Consider the following 18307-nt stretch of genomic DNA (forward strand, 5'->3'; position numbering starts at 1 on the left):
CAAGCTAGATCCTAAGAAGATTGAGGCAGTTTAGAACTGGCCTAGACCTACTTTAGCTATAGAGATTCGGAGCTTCTTAGGTTTGGCTGGTTATTATCGCTGGTTTATGGAGTGATTTTAATCTATCTCAGCCCCACTGACTAAATTGACCCAGAAGGGTTCTCTTTGCAGATGGTTCGACGAGTGTGAGGTGAACTTTCAGAAGCTCAAGACTACATTGACTACAACCTCAGTGTTGGTATTGCCTACAGGTTTGGGATCTTACATTGTGTATTATGATGAATTGCATATTGGACTTGGTGCAATATTCAGGCAGGACAGTTGGGTGATTGCATACGCGTCCTGAAAATTGAAGTTTCATTAGAAGAATTACCATGTGCATAACCTAGAGTTGGAAGCCATAGTTCACGCACTAAATATTTGGAGGCACTATCTGTACGGCATTCCATTTGAGGTATATACTGACCATCGGAGTCTCCAGCACCTGTACAAGCAGAAGGACCTTAATTTGCAGCAGCGAAGATGGTTAGAGTTGTTGAAAGACTATGATATCACTATATTATATTATCCGGGGAAGGCCAATGTAGTGGCCGATGCATTAAGTAGGAAGGCTGAGAGCATGGGCTTTTTGGCATATTTACTGGTAGCGAAGAGGCCACAAGCTATGAATGTTCAGAATTTGGTCAACCAGTTCGTGAGGTTGGATGTTTTAGAGCCTAGCCGGATTCTTTCTTGTGTTGTAGCATAGTCATCGTTGTTGGAGTGTATCAAGGCTCACCAGCTTGATGATCCTCACTTGCTGGTTTTGAAAGACACGGTGTAGCGGGGTGGTGCTAAAAAGGTTATGATTGGAGATGATGGTGTCATGCAGCTTTAAGGCTGGATTTGTGATCCGAATGTTGACAGATTGAGAGAGCTGATTCTTGAGGAGGCTCATAGTTTGCGTTATTCCATTCAATCAGGTATCACAAAGATGTACTATGACTTGAAACAATACTATTGGTGGCGGACAATGAAGAAAGATATTGTTGATCATGTCTCTTAGTGTTTGAATTATCAATAGATGAAGTATGAGCATCAGAAATCAGGTGGGTTGACTCAGAGATTGGAGATACCAGAGTGGAAGTGGGAACGCATCATAATGGATTTTGTGGTACGCTTACCATAGTCCTTGAGGAAATATGACACAATTTGAGTTATTGTGGACCGGTTGACAAAGTCCGCAAGTGTTCATCGCGTTTGTGTGGAGTGCATCGCGAATGCATAGAGACTTTTGTGGAAGTATTCTGGTGATGACTCCCTATTCTTCAGAGCGCTTGACTCAGGATTTACATCCGGGAGATTATCTGCCTCCACAACGTGCCCATTTCTATCATTTCTAACTTAGACACGCAGTTCAGATAATATTTTTGGAGAGTCGTGTTGTGTGAGTTGGGCACGCGGGTCGAGTTAAGTACTGCATTTCATCCTCAGATGGACAGACAGTCCGAGCGCACTATTCAGATATTAGAGGACATGTTGTGGGCATGCTCTATATATTTCGGGGGTCAGTGGGACCAATTTTTACCTCTAGCAAAGTTCGTCTACAACAACAGCTATTAGTCAAACATCTAGATGGCTCCGTACGAGGCATTATATGGCAGGCAATGTCGTTCGCTGATTGGTTGGTTTGTGTCACACCCCAGATCTGAAGGGATATGGCTGGCACCCGGTACCATACTCGGCCCGAGCGTACCACTCTGTAACTATGAACTCTAGAGGAATAACCCTCAACCTAGGACGATGAGGCCATATTCTGAATCATCTGAAAATATCGTCTGTCTCATCTAAGGGGTAAACATACTCAAAAACGCATATAGTGTTATACAAACTATACAGAACTTGTCTACAAGCCTCTAGAGATAGTTGAACTGTATCATGGTCAGGATAGGGCCTCGACCTACCCATCAAACCTGTATATATATAAAACGGACTCCAAGGTCTAGATCTGGTAACTCCGGGGATGTGGAGCTTACCAACCAAGCTGATATTTGGCTCTGTCTACTGGGAAGGTCTATCCAGCTGTCTATCAGGACCTGCAGGCATGAAATGCAGCGTCCCTAGCAAAGGGACGTCAGTACAAATAATGTACTAAGTATGTAAGGCAACAGAATAACTGAAAAGTAAAACTGAACTGATGATATAATAACTGAATGTAACTGGGAGTCAAAAATAATATGAAGATATGCTTACCTATTGATACTGACTCAACTCTCTCCATATAGTATGTAAAATTGTTGTCCGGGCCTATAAGGCTCGGTATGTGTAACTGCCCTACCGTATTAGGCTCTCTCATAGGCGCTCGGCCATACTAGGCTCTGTATCTCGGCCATTCTGGGCTCGCTCATAGGCGCTCGGCCACAGTAGGCTCTTTATATAACTTACCGTCTGATCAGAGGTTTCCCAATAGGGGCCTGCCCACCGATTATAGCTCGATGGTGGTAAAAATATTGGAACACTGTATATATATACACTCTATGCTCTATTGGCTGAAATAAGACAATACTAAACTGAATATGAAGTCCCGATAAGGGAGAATACTATAACTTCTGAGACTAGGATAATGTGAATAAATTCAGGAATACAAACTTCTCTTTATGCTTCATTATCAAACTCATGTAGTTGCGAGATCATGCCAAAATGAAGAAAGGTTTAGCCTTAACATACCTTATCACAATCTTTCCAATCACCAAGTTGAACTCACCTCTTTGCACCTTAATCTACAAGAATGATAATAATGCTATCGTTAAGTTACGAAAGGTACAACTATCGCACAACGAAAGACAAGCTTATTTTGTATTAAAACGGGCAGCATCTCCCCTATAATCCTTACTTCCTCCAAATTCAAGATAACACCAACAATACAAGAACATAACAATAACAACATATATACATCATTTTCCAGCTCTATATACGCCATCAAATACTACAAAACAGCCCAACACACCCCAATCTTTTCATACACAAAACGACCACCGTAGTAGTGTCAAATGACCCGAAAATATTATGACGAACGAACAGCCTAACACCCTACATTTATATGGTGTTTCTACACCCCCTTACTCCTCCAAAACTCCACAAAATAGTAGTAAAACACGCAGCCCAACAACAACACAAAACAGTTAACAAAATAGTCCGCTACAAGTGAATAACTCGAACTCACGGCTTCCGATCACCGTCCCGTGAGTTCTTACAAGTATAAAACGACTTACCATGAATTTACAGCAGATGGAATGGATGAAAGAGAGCAGTAAACTCACCTTATTTGTTGGATAACTCAGCTCCTATCTTGGTTCTTCAAACTCTAGGTTTTACCTCCAATTAGAACTTGAAATAGAGAGAAAATCGATTAGGGTTTGTGGGAATGTTTTGGGAGGAATTTTGCAGAGCTTATCTCTAGTTATTAAGCTCTATTTTAAGACTAATATATGAATAAAATAGGCCTTTAAAGGCCTCTTTGGACGACCCGAAATGGCCAATTTTTGGGCTCTCATTTAAGCAAGTAGGTGACACACCTACTTGTCACCTAGCAGCTTGCGCAGTATCGCAACAATGACCATATCTCTCTACTCCGATGTCGTATTGACAAACGGTTTAATGCGTTGGAAAATAAACTCATAGATATTTAATTTGATGGGTAGAACAGCCCATACCTCTAAGTATATTGGGAGAAAACTGTAGCTACATTGGACCCAAAGTTTCAGTAAAACTTATTAATGTAACTTCTGATGACTTTCATCGACTTTTGTTCCACAACTCGCTTGACTTCAAAACATAACACACGAATGTCATACGACTAATATAAATCATAACATAATCTCCTTATCATGTTAAGCACCCTAGTCTCACCCCAAAGGTACATGTTATAACATTCCCAACTTGTCGACTTTCGACGAAACATTATTTTCTTCAATTGCTTTAGCTTCTGAGCCGTCCAACCCTCTTTGTACCTGTTGTTCATGATCATAAATATTTGTAACATCAGAGGTAACATGATTATCTTACTTTATATACTTTTAAAATATGATTTCTTTTCTGAGCTTACATCAATTGACTTACGACGTACTCGTACGTACGAAAACATGGGTTGTAACATCATTCCCCCCTTTGGAACATTCGTCCTCGAATGTTGACTGGTGCACTTATCAGTCTCATAACCTATAGCTCTCATAAATACTTTATTGCTGGCCTTTCTATCTAGGCAACTATTCTATGAATAAATCCATAGGCCAGGGCATTCCCTACTTTGGGCCTCTTACTGACACTATGACTTTTGGTCTGAATCTTTCCAACCTCGTAATTATTGCGACATTCTGTCATGCAGCCTGTACAACTTTGTCCTTGTATGTGCGCCTATAGGCTAGAAGATATGCCACTGACAACACCACTATCATTTGTGGATACTGAATCACTATGCTTTTAGCCCTCTATCTGATGTATGGACTATTCACAACCTCTTACACTTATGCGTCTTGTACCGTCTTAACCTTTACCTTACTTAGCTTTTAATCTCGCATTGTATCTTCTGTCTCTTTCATAGCCTCTCTTCCACATAGGTAGAATTCACATCCACAACTTGAAGCTCTACTATAAACTTGCAGCTCTAGTGCGTACACAATCTGGTGGGAGTTTCATACTTACTCCTTATGAGACTGGTACTTTTTTTTTAATCTGGCTTTATAGATACGACATCGAATTTCCTATGCTGGGTTTCACTTCGTTTATCTTGCATAATCTACTGATTTATCTGAACCTTTTGTCTAGCCATGACTAGGCTCTTCCTGAATTCCTAAATGAACTACTAACTACTCGTCAGTCCATGCTCATATTTACCTTCTGGGTAACCACTCTTGGGTTATGTCTTCTACCTTAACTTAACTTTTGCATTGGCTCCTAATGCATCAAGTGTTCATTCGCCCTTATTTATCAATAACATCTAGTGTGGGAACCCTTACTGCCTCCCCTCGGTGTCGTGCTTGCATAATGTTCTGGACTCGTATCATGTCTGTAGGATCTGAATAAATGCAATATCATTCCTTTCACCATTTACTGCATTCTTCCTTTACTATTCCATAGTTACCTGAACCACTTAACTCTGACTTAATACCATATTACACCATCTTCCCCCCTTTAGGGGAGTATTAACATGTAATGCTATGAAAACTTACTTATAAATACTTTACCTCTTCATCTTCGACGTATTTTCACGTCTTTATTGACTCTTACTTGCCTTGCAGTAACCCTTATGTAACAAGGATAATTAAATATCTTACACACGACGGTATAAGATACCTAGTGTAACTGGAACACTTAGTCCCTTAAGATTAACTTTGCTCAAAGTTCTTGCTTTAGGGAAGCGTCTTCCTGAGTGACATTTAAAGGTTATTCTTCTGTTGTCTATTGTATTATTGCCGGAATGCGATCTTTGAAATTCACTTGATGTCGACTATCATAACCTCATTCGATCCCTAATTGATATTCAGTTTATCTTGTTCACTAGCCCATGCTAATTTCTATTACTCCGGGGGTCTAAATTATTTTGTCTTGGTAATCACGTTGGACGCACCAACTCATTTCTCGAAATTAGAATATGACTTTTGGCCTATACTCTATTATTGTATCAAGACCTCCTGTCACCTCTTGTTTTTTTTTTTTCACTTAACTATGGACTCTGTCATCATATCATATTTTGATTTACCTTTATCACCCATTTATCACATCTTACTCATAATACTTCATTTCTCTCTTCTTATTCTCTTGCTAATACTTCTGTTTATCACATTATTCTGAAAACTTCAACAAAACATTGTTTCACTTTTAGCTCCCCTGGCTCAATCTACCATATCGGGTTACTCTAACCCAAGTTGGATCTTGATATCCCATCCTTCTCTTAAACTATATATGTTAGCTCCCTTAGGGCATAACTGAGATGTGTGTGGCCAATTGTACATACCTCTATTTCTGTTGAAGTTAACTTAGAATTCTTTTATTTCTCTGCCTGGCGTGGAAATTCGGACAGTCTTAATTAACTAGGTAACTCGTACCCTTCTTCACCATGCTTCTGTTACATGTTGAAACTTATAGTTTTACCTTATGATACTCCCATGGCCTGCTATTCACGGGGTATGTTAGATATTCCTATCTTAGGGTAAATGGGAAATTCGCACATATGGTAAGCACAATCTAATAGGGTCTCAAACAGGGCCACGTAGTCAAGAATTCTCTCTCCACTAATGCTTTTACCTATTGTTGTATTAGGCCTTTAGCTAGCTATAATTATTCTAATTGAAAGCATCGCTATAACATTAGCAAACATAAGCTTTGGCTCGAACTCTTATGACTCAGCTCTATAGAACGATTTGGATTTGAATGAAGGGTAACAGACTCCTAAATGCCTTGTAGCCTCCTGCTTATAAGTGTGGTGCACAACACACCGATAAACAAGACTCTACTAGACACGGCTTGTAGACTCCCTAGGATAGAACTGCTCTGATACCAAGTTTGTCACACCCCAGACCTAAAGGGATGTGGCCGGCACCCGGTACCATACTCGGCCCGAGCATACCACTCTGTAACTGTGAACTCTAGAGGAATAACCCTCAACCTAGGCCGATGAGGCCATATTCTGAATCATCTGAAAATATCGTTTGTCTCATCTAAGGGGTAAACATACCCAAAAACTCATTTGTGTTATACAAACTATACAGAACTTGTCTACAAGCCTCTAGAGATAGTTGAACTGTATCATGGTCGGGACAGGGCCTCAACCTACCCATCAAACCTGTATATATATAAAACGGACTCCAAGGTCTAGACCTGGTAACTCCGGAGAAGTGGAGCTTACCAACCAAGCTGATATTTGGATCTGTCTACTGGGAAGGTCTATCCAACTGTCTATCAGGACCTGCAGGCATGAAATGCAGCGTCGCCAGCAAAGGGACGTCAGTACAAATAATGTACTGAGTATGTAAGGCAACAGAATAACTGAAAGCTAAAACTGAACAAATGATATAATAACGGAATGTAACTGGGAGTCAAAAATAATATGAAGATATGCTTACCTGTTGATACTGACTCAACTCTCTCCATATAGTATGTAAAATAGTTGTCCGGCCCTATAAGGCTCGGTATGTGTAACTGCCCTGCCGTAGTAGGCTCGCTCATAGGCGCTCGGCCATACTAGGCTCTGTATCTCGGCCATTCTGGGCTCGCTCATAGGCGCTCGGCCACAGTAGGCTCGGTATATAACTTACCATCTGATCAGAGGTTGCCCAATAGGGGCCTGCCCACCGATTATAGCTCGATAGTGGTAAAAATATTGTAACACTGTATATATATACACTCAATGATCTATTAGCTGAAATAAGCCAATACTAAACTGAATATGAAGTCCCGATAAGGGAGAATACTATAACTTCTGAGACTAGGATAAAGTGAATAAATTCAGGAATACAAACTTCTCTTTATGCTTCGTTATCAAACTCATGTAGTTACGAGATCATGCCAAAATGAAGAAAGGTTTAGCCTTAACATACCTTATCACAATCTTTCCAATCACCAAGTTGAACTCACCTCTTTGCACCTTAATCTACAAGAATGATAATAATGTTATCGTTAAGTTACGAAAGGTACAACTATCGCACAACGAAAGACAAGCTTATTTTGTATTAAAACGGGCAGCATCTCCCCTATAATCCTTACTTCCTCCAAATTCAAGATAACACCAACAATACAAGAACAGAACAATAACAACATATATACATCATTTTCCATCTCTATATACGCCATCAAATACTACAAAATACCCCAACACACCCCAATCTCTTCATACACAAAACGACCACCGTAGTAGTGTCAAACGACCCGGAAATAATATGACGAACGAACAGCCTAACACCCTACATTTATATGGTGTTTCTACACCCCCTTACTCCTCCAAAACTCCACAAAATAGTAGTAAAACACGCATCCCAACAGCAACACAAAATAGTTCACAAAACAGTCCGCTACAAGTGAATAACTCGAACTTACGGCTTCTGATCACCGTCCCGTGAGTTCTTACAAGTATAGAACGACTTACGATGAATTTACAGCATAAACAATGGATGAAAGAGAGAATTAAACTCACCTTATTTGTTGAATAACTCAGCTCCTATCTTGGTTCTTCAAACTCTAGGTTTTACCTCCGATTAGAACTTGAAATGGAGAGAAAATCAATTAGGGTTTGTGGGAAAGTTTTTGGAGGAATTTTGCAGAGCTTATGTCTGGTTATCATGCTCTATTTTAAGTCTAATATATGAAGAAAATAGGCCTTTAAAAGGCCTCTTTGGACGACCCGAAATGGCCCATTTTTGGGCTCTCATTTAAGCAAGTACTTGACACACCTACTTGTCACCTAGCAGCTTGCGCAGTATCGTAACAATGACCATATCTCTCTACTCCGATGTCGTATTGACAAACGGTTTAATGAGTTTGAAAATAGACTCATAGATCTTTAATTTTATGGGTATAACACCCCATAAATCTAAGTATATTGGGAGAAAATTGCAGTTACATTGGACCCAAAGTTTCAGTAAAACTTATGAATGTAACTTGTGATGACTTTCATCGACTTTTGTTCCACAACTTGCTTGACTTCAAAACATAACACACGGATGTCATACGACTAATATAAATCATAATATAATCTCCTTATCATGTTAAGCACCCTAGTCTCACCCAAAAGGTACATGTTATAACATTCCCAACTTGTCGACTTTCGACGAAACATTGTTTTCTTCAATTGCTTTAGCTTCTGAACCGTCCAACCCTCTTTGTACTTGTTGTCCATGATCTTAAATATTTGTAACCTCAGAGGTAACATGATTATCTTACTTTATATACTTTTAAAATATGATTTCATTTCTGAGCTTACATCAATTGACTTATGACGTACTCGTACGTACGAAAACATGGGTTGTAACATCATTCCCCCCTTTGGAACATTCGTCCTCGAATGTTGACTGGTGCACTTATCAGTCTCATAACCTATAGCTCTCATAAATACTTTATTGCTGGCCTTTCTATCTAGGCAACTATTCTATGAATAAATCCATAGGCCAGGGCATTCCCTACTTTGGGCCTCTTCCTGACACTATGACTTTTGGTCTGAATCTTTCCAACCTCGTAATTATTGCGACATTCTGTCATGCAGCCTGTACAACTTTGTCCTTGTATGTGCGCCTATGGGACACTTCTGTTCCTTTTCCTCCAGCTTTTACCCAATCTCTAGGCCTCACTTTGGGAACATATATAGAACTATGACAAGTTGTTCCTCCCGGTATATATAGGTGTAGTTAAGTTCTTTGCTCGGTACTTTGTCAAACTTACAACTGTTGCGATATCTTGTTTCGTAGCCTTATAAATATATCCTTATGGCTTTACTACATCTAGGTAGGTTATACTACACCATCACACTTACTTCATTTTATTATTGTCGAGGTTTGCTACCCAACTCCAGGTTACCCTCTCGATGCTTATCCTATATGTATAAATCTAAGTCCTTTAGTTCTTCCTCATTACTGTTCATCTTAAGAATGACGGCCTAATATCATCTCATACTTTGGAACTTTTATCTGCCTATTGTTGATTCATCTTAATGTTGATCTATATTCTACCACTGATAAATTGAAACCTCTTAGGTAATACATTGTCCTTAGGGATCACGTCTCATCAGAGAATATCTGAAGTTATTTGCTCGATCCACCTAGGGGTGATACTATGCTTCAATAACCGTATTTCATCGCATCCCATTCATCTTATGAGGGGTATTCTAATCTCATGCAATTCATGAAATCCCTTCTTTTTGAATCATTAACCAATCAATGGCCTTAACGTCATCCTCTTATCTATCACAATTACACCCTTATTCTACTGCCAGGGCAACATTTCATCTCTTCAAATTGCTCATAGTCTTAGACTCCTCTAAGTTCATTCAGGCTATACTGAGTTTTTTTTTTTATAACTTACGGAAACCATTAGTTCTCTTATTTTGATGGGCTTAATTCTGAGGCCTTACCTATTCTCGTCAGCTTCTCAATCACCTCTGCTTATCCTTACTCATGTCCGCCTAAAACCCTGTTGCTCTACCATACTTTATCTTGCGACCTACACATATTTATTTATAGTACTCACAACCTTCCTTTAACTTTCTAGCACCATACATTTCATTATGTTATTCTGCAACTTCAAGCGAGACATCAAATCGTCTCTAACTCTTCTTTAATCTCTTAACCAGACCTCTCGGTACTTGGAAACTATAGGCTAGAAGATATGCCACTGACAACACCACTATTATTTGTGGATACTGAATCACGATGCTTTTAGCCCTCTATCTGATGTATGGACTATTCACAACCTCCTACACTTGTGCATCTCATACCGTCTTAACCTTTACCTTACTTAGCTTTTAATCTCGCATTGTATCTTCTGTCTCTTTTATAACCTCTCTTCCACATAGGTAGAATTCACATCCACAACTTGAAGCTCTACTATAAACTTGCAGCTCTAGTGCGTACACAATCTGGTGGGAGCTTCATACTTACTCCTTATGAGACTGGTACTTTTTTTTTTAATCTGGCTTTGTAGATACGACATCGAATTTCCTATGCTGGGTTTCACTTCGTTTATCTTGCATAATCTACTGATTTATCTGAACCTCTTGTCTAGCCATGACTAGGCTCTTCCTGAATTCCTGAATGAACTACTAACTACTCGTCAGTCCATGCTCATATTTACCTTCTGGGTAACCACTCTTGGGTTATGTCTTCTACCTTAACTTAACTTTTGCATTGGCTCCTAATGCATCAAGTGTTCATTCGCCCTTATTTATCAATAACATCTAGTGTGGGAACCCTTACTGCCTCCCCTCGGTGTCGTGCTTGCATAATGTTCTGGACTCGTATCATGTCTGTAGGATCTGAATAAATGCAATATCATTCCTTTCACCATTTACTGCATTCTTCCTTTACTATTCCATAGTTACCTGAACCACTTAACTCTGACTTAATACCATATTACACCATCTTCCCCCCTTTAGGGGAGTATTAACATGTAATGCTATGAAAACTTACTTATAAATATTTTACCTCTTCATCTTCGACGTCTTTTCACGTCTTTATTAACTCTTACTTGCCTTGCAGTAACCCTTATGTAACAAGGATAATTAAATATCTTACACACGACGGTATAAGATACCTAGTGTAACTGGAACACTTAGTCCCTTAAGATTAACTTTGCTCAAAGTTCTTGCTTTAGGGAAGCGTCTTCCTGAGTGACATTTAAAGGTTATTCTTCTGTTGTCTATTGTATTATTGCCGGAATGCGATCTTTGAAATTCACTTGATGTCGACTATCATAACCTCATTCGATCCCTAATTGATATTCAGTTTATCTTGTTCACTAGCCCATGCTAATTTCTATTACTCCGGGGGTCTAAATTGTTTTGTCTTGGTAATCACGTTGGACGCACCAACTCATTTCTCGAAATTAGAATATGACTTTTGGCCTATACTCTTTTATTGTCTCAAGACCTCCTGTCACCTCTTGTTTTTTTTTTCACTTGACTATAGACTCTGTCATCATATCATATTTTGATTTACCATTATCACCCATTCATTACATCTTACTCATAATACTTCATTTCTCTCTTCTTATTCTCTTGCTAATACTTCTGTTTATCGCATTATTCTGTAAACTTCAACAAAACATTGTTTCACTTTTAGCTCCCCTGGCTCAATCTACCATTTCGGGTTACTCTAACCCAAGCTGGATCTTGATATCACATCCTTCTCTTAAACTATATATGTTAGCTCCCTTAGGGCATAACTGAGATGTGTGTGGTCAATTGTACATACCTCTATTTCTGTTGAAGGTAACTTAGAATTCTTTTATTTTTCTGCCTGACGTGGAAATTCGGACAGTCTTAATTAACTAGGTAACTCGTACCCTTCTTCACCATACTTCTGTTACATGTTGAAACTTATAGTTTTACCTTATGATACTCCCATGGCCTGCTATTCACGGGGTATGTTAAATATTCCTGTCTTAGGGTAAATGGGAAATTCGCACATATGGTAAGCACAATCTAATAGGGTCGCAAACAGGGCCACGTAGTCAAGAATTCTCTCTCTACTAATGTTTTTACCTATTGTTGTATTAGGCCTTTAGCTAGCTATAATTATTCTAAGTGAAAGCATCGCTATATCATTAGCAAACATAAGCTTTGGCTCGAACTCTTATGACTCAGCTCTATAGCACGATTTGGATTTGAATGAAGGGTAACAGACTCCTAAATGCCTTGTAGCCTCCTGCTTATAAGTGTGGTGCACAACACACCGATAAACAAGACTCTACTAGACACGGCTTGTAGACTCCCTAGGATAGAACTGCTCTGATACCAAGTTTGTCACACCCCAGACCTGAAGGGATGTGGCCGGCACCCGGTACCATAATTGGCCCGAGCGTACCACTCTGTAACTGTGAACTCTAGAGGAATAACCCTCAACCTAGGCCGATGAGGCCATATTCTGAATCATCTAAAAATATCGTCTATCTCATCAAAGGGGAAAACATACGCAAAAGCTCATATAGTGTTATACAAACTATACAGAATTTGTCTACAAGCCTCTCGACCTACCCATCAAACCTGTATATATATAAAATGGACTCCAAGGTCTAGACCTGGTAACTCCGGGGAAGTGGAGCTTACCAACCAAGCTGATATTTGGCTCTGTCTACTGGGATGTCTATCCAGTTGTCTATCAGAACCTGCAGGCATGAAATGCAGCATCCCCAGCAAAGGGACGTCAGTGCAAATAATGTACTGAGTATGTAAGGCAACAGAATAACTGAAAGCTAAAACTGAACTGATGATGTAATAACTGAATGTAACTGGGAGTCAAAAATAATATGAAGATATGCTTACCTGTGTATACTGACTCAACTCTCTCCATATAGTATGTAAAATAGTTGCTCGGCCCTATAAGGCTCGGTATGTGTAACTGCCCTGCCGTAGTAGGCTCGCTCATAGGCGCTCGGCCATACTAGGCTCTATATCTCGGCCATTCTAGGCTCGCTCATAGGCGCTCGGCCACAGTAGGCTTTGTATATAACTTACCATCTGATCAGAGGTTGCCCAATAGGGGCCTGCCCACCGATAATAGCTCGATGGTGGTAAAAATACTATAACACTGTATATATATACATTCTATGCTCTATTGGCTGAAATAATCCAATACTAAACTGAATATGAAGTCCCGATAAGGGAGAATACTATAACTTCTGAGACTAGGATAATGTGAATAAATTCAGGAATACAAACTTCTCTTTATGCTTCGTTATCAAACTCATGTAGTTACGAGATCATGCCAAAATGAAGAAAGGTTTAGCCTTAACATACCTTATCACAATCTTCCCAATCACCAAGTTGAACTCACCTCTTTGTACCTTAATCTACAAGAATGATAATAATGCTATCGTTAAGTTACGAAAGGTACAACTATCGCACAACGAAAGACGAGCTTATTTTGTATTAAAACGGACAGCATCTCCCCTATAATCCTTACTTCCTCTAAATTCAAGATAACACCAACAATACAAGAACAGAACAATAACAATATATATATACATCATTTTCCAGCTCTATATATGCCATCAAATACTACAAAACAGCCCAACACACCCTAATCTCTTCATACACAAAACGACCACCGTAGTAGTGTCAAACGACCCGGAAATATTATGACGAACGAACAGACTAACACCCTACATTTATATGGTGTTTATACACCCCCTTACTCCTCCAAAACTCCACAAAATAGTAGTAAAATACGCAGCCCAACAGCAACACAAAATAGTTCACAAAATAGTCCGCTACAAGTGAATAACTCGAACTCACGGCTTCCGATCACCGTCCCGTGAGTTCTTAAAAGTATAGAACGACTTACCATGAATTTACAGCAGAAAAAATGGATGAAAGAGAGCAGTAAACTCACCTTATTTGTTGGATAACTCGGCTCCTATCTTGGTTCTTCAAACTCTAGGTTTTACCTCCAATTAGAACTTGAAATGGAGAGAAAATCAATTAGGGTTTGTGGGAAAGTTTTGGGAGGAATTTTGCAGAGCTTATGTCTGGTTATTATACTCTATTTTAATCTAATATATGAAGAAAATAGGCCTTTAAAATGCCTCTTTGGACGACCCGAAATGGCCCATTTTTGGGCTCTCATTTAAGCAAGTAGGTGACACACCTACTTGTCACCTAGCAGCTTGCGCAGTATCGCAACAATGACCATATCTCTCTACTCCGATGTCGTATTGACAAACGGTTTAATGTTTTGGAAAATAGACTCATAGATATTTAATTTTATGGGTAGAACACCCCATAACTCTAAGTGTATTGGGAGAAAATTGCAGTTACATTGGACCCAAAGTTTCAGTAAAACTTATGAATGTAACTTGTGATGACTTTCATCGACTTTTGTTCCACAACTCGCTTGACTTCAAAACATAACACACGAATGTCATACGACTAATATAAATCATAACATAATCTCCTTATCATTTTAAGAACCCTAGTCTCACCCCAAAGGTACATGTTATAACATTCCCAACTTGTCGACTTTCGACGAAACATTGTTTTCTTCAATTGCTTTAGCTTCTGAACCGTCCAACCCTCTTTGTACTTGTTGTTCATGATCTTAAATATTTGTAACCTCAAAGGTAACATGATTATCTTACTTTATATACTTTTAAATATGATTTCATTTCTGAGCTTACATCAATTGACTTACGACATACTCGTACGTACGAAAATATGGGTTGTAACAGTTTGAGCCTAGTGAGGTTAGATTTTTGGGAACTAATTTGGTATATGATGCTTTGGAATAGGTTAAGGTGATTTAGGAGCGACTTCGTACAACTCAGTCCAGGAAAAAGAGTTATGCGGACCGGAAGGTTTGTGATGTGGCTTACATGGCGAGTAAGAAGGGTCTTCTCCGTGTGCCACCTATGAAGAGTGTGATACGGTTTGGGAAGAAAGGCAAGTTGAGCACAAAGTTTATTGGCCTGTTAGAGATCTTGGAGAGAGTTGGGGAGGTTGCTTATAGGCTTGCATTGCCTCCCAGCCTAGCCGGGTTACATCGGGTATCTCAAGTTTCCATGCTTCGGAAGAACCATGAGGACATGTCATATGTGGATGTCACCACGGTGCAACTTGATGATAATTTGACCTATGAGGAAGAGCCGATAGCTATTCTTGACCGGCAGGTTCGTAAGTTGAGATCTAAGAGTTTTCCTTATGTGAAAGTGCAATGACTTACATGGCGGGGGAGAAGGTTCTTCTCCATGTGTCGCTTATGAAGGGCGTGATGCGGTTTGGGAAGAAAGAAAAGTTGAGCTCGAAGTTTATTGGCTTGTTCGAGATCTTGGAGAGAGTTGGGGAGGTTGCTTATAGTCTTGCATTGCCTCCCAGCCTAGCATGGGTATTTCCGATATTTCATGTTTCCATGCTTCAGAAGTACCATGAGGACATGTCGCATGTTTTATACTTTAGCACGGTGCAGCCTGATGAGAATTTGACTTATGAGGAAGAGCTAGTAGTTATTCTTTACCAGCAGGTTGGTAAGCTGAGATCTAAGAGTTTTCCTTCTGTGAAAGTACAATGGCTTACATGGGTGGGGAGAAGGTTCTTCTCTATGTGTCGCTTATGAAGGACGTGATACGGTTTGGGAAGAAAGGAAAGTTGAGCCTGAAGTTTATTGGCCCGTTCGAGATCTTGGAGAGAGTTGGGGAGGTTGCTTATAGGCTTGCATTGCCTCCTAGACTAGCAGGGGCAGTATTTCACATTTCCATGCTTCGAAAGTACCGTGAGGACATGTCGCATGTTTTGGACTTCATCACGGTGCAGCTTGATGAGAATTTGACCTATGAGGAAGAGCCGGTAGCTATTCTTGACCGACAGGTTCGTAAGGTGAGATCTAAGAGTTTTTCTTCTATGAAAGTGCAATGGAAAGGTCAGCCAATTGAGGAGTCTACGTGGGAGTCTGAGTCCGATATGAGGAGTAGATACGCCCACCTTTTTACTAGTTTAGATATTTTTCTATGTCCTTTCGAGGATGAACGTTTCTTTTAGGGGTGGAGAATGTAACGATCTGATAGGTCGTTTTGAGTACTAGCCTTAATTTTCGTATTTCGAGACCTCCTATAGCTTCATTTAATGTTTATTGGTTTGCGTGTGTGGTCCGTGATTTTTTCGAAAAGCTTTTACGTAATATTTTGAAAAAAGTGATTTTTGACTTAAAATGAGGTTTGAATCGGTCAACTCTTTTGATAAACGACCTCGGATCGGTGATCAGTGTTTTGACAATTTCGGTAGGTTCATATAATATTTTTGGACTTGTACACACATTTGGATGGGCCCGGGTGACCCGAGCGCATTTCGGCGCATTATGTGATAGATTATGAAAAATGAGTTTTAAGTTGAAATCTTTAGTTTTGAATATCGATTCTTGTTATTTGATGATATTTTGATGGTTTGAGGTAGCGAGCGAGTTTGTATGATGCTATTACACTTGTGTGCATGTTCAGTTTGAAACTCGAGGGGCTAGGGTGAGTTTCGAATGCGTTGTGGACTGATTTGGAACTGCTAGTGCTTAGTAGTTGCTGGTGTAAGGTTACAGGTCTCGCATTTGTGAGATTCCAATCACAATTGCAATCCTCGCATTTGCGATTTTAGGCTCGCAAATATGAACATGGACTGGGGGACTGGTCTTCGCTTTTGTGAAGAATTCATCGCATTTGCGACATTTTTATCGCTTTTGCAAGACTTGGAATCATGGACTACTTCACAAATGCAAAGGAAGTACCGCATTTGTGATGGCTGAGTACTTCGCAAATGCGAGAGATTTGTCGCATTTGCGACTTCTCTGTGTCTGATGATTTGCGATCAGTGTCTCGCAATTGTGGACATCGCATTTGTGAACAAGAGTTCGCAATTACGACGTCTGCAGTTGGGTCAAAGATGGAAAAGTAGGGACTTAGCTCATTTTACACTATTTTTCAACCCTAAACATTCTAGATGTAATTTTTGAAGAGGATTTTCTTCCCATAAGCAACTTTAACTAAATTTCAATCAATTTTAATTACTTTTCATGAACTTTTAACGTTAAATCTATGAATTTTATGACAGAAATTAGGAGTTTTGGGTAGAATTTTGGAATTTTATAAAATTGAGATCCTCGAATTGAGGTTGTAATTCAGAATAAATCACATTACTGGGCTCAGGGTGAATGGATAATAGGGATTTGGTCTGAATCTCGAATTTCAACCAAGCAAGCTTTTGTTGACTTTTCCAAAAATGATCAAAATCGAACTTTTTTCATTCGTGGATAGTTTCTAAAGCTTATTTTGGATTGATTGGTTGATAATTGGCTATATTCGGTTGGTTTGGAGGCTTGTTCCAAGGGAAAGCCCGTGGTTGATTGTTGAATTGATTCCGGAAAGAGGTAAGTATCATAGTTAACCTTGACTTGAGGGAATTAGGACTTGATTGGTCTAATTGCTACTTGATTTTATGTATGGGGTCCGGCGTATGTGCATGGTGACGAGTGTACATGCGTTGTCATGGATTAAGCATGCGGGGTGGGCTTTTAACTGTGTATTTTAACTACATCATGCTTTCCTTTACTCCGTGATACTATTCCCATCATGCATTTATTGTTACTTGCCCTTATTTGTTAAATACTTGTCTTCCTTGTTACATGCCCTCTTTTGCTACATGTTCTGTGCACTCATGTTTTTACTTGTTGTCCGTTTTTTCCTGTTATGTGCCTTTAATTTCCTATTTGCCTTAACTTGCTTCTACTACACTCTAGCATGTTATATTGGTTTGCCTTAGAGTATTTACTTGTTTGGTTTCTTTCTTTTATGTTGAAAGATTCGTCGTATATATTTGTAGTATTGATATAGTTGTTTGGGATCGGGTTGTACGTCGCAACGGATATTGATATTGTTATTTGGGATCGGGCTGAATGTATTTGGAATCAGGTTGCACGCCGCAACTGATATTGATATGTTGTTTGGGATCGGATTATACACCACAACGGTATTAGTATTGTTATGATATGTGTGGATCGGGTTGCGCGTCGCAATGAAGAAGATATATTATGATTGTTCTTGACTGTTGGTTCTGTATCCGTGTTGTAATGTGAGTTTGAGCATAAATGATATT

General features: G+C 39.4%; 1 protein-coding gene across 1 annotated transcript; it reads left to right on the forward strand.

The window, feature by feature from the left end:
* The first annotated feature begins 15051 nt into the window (after nucleotides 1-15051).
* Nucleotides 15052-15393, forward strand: LOC138898808 (uncharacterized). Its single transcript, XM_070184911.1, has one exon. The coding sequence runs from the start codon at nucleotides 15052-15054 to the stop codon at nucleotides 15391-15393; it is 342 nt and encodes a 113-aa protein (XP_070041012.1).
* Nucleotides 15394-18307: the final 2914 nt, after the last annotated feature.

The sequence above is a fragment of the Nicotiana tomentosiformis genome, chromosome 9 (assembly GCF_000390325.3).
Source record: "Nicotiana tomentosiformis chromosome 9, ASM39032v3, whole genome shotgun sequence".
Taxonomy (NCBI): domain Eukaryota; kingdom Viridiplantae; phylum Streptophyta; class Magnoliopsida; order Solanales; family Solanaceae; genus Nicotiana; species Nicotiana tomentosiformis.

Excerpts from the sequence above, each read along its gene's own strand:
- LOC138898808 (XM_070184911.1), top strand. The coding sequence starts at position 15,052 with ATGGCGAGTAAGAAGGGTCTTCTCCGTGTGCCACCTATGAAGAGTGTG.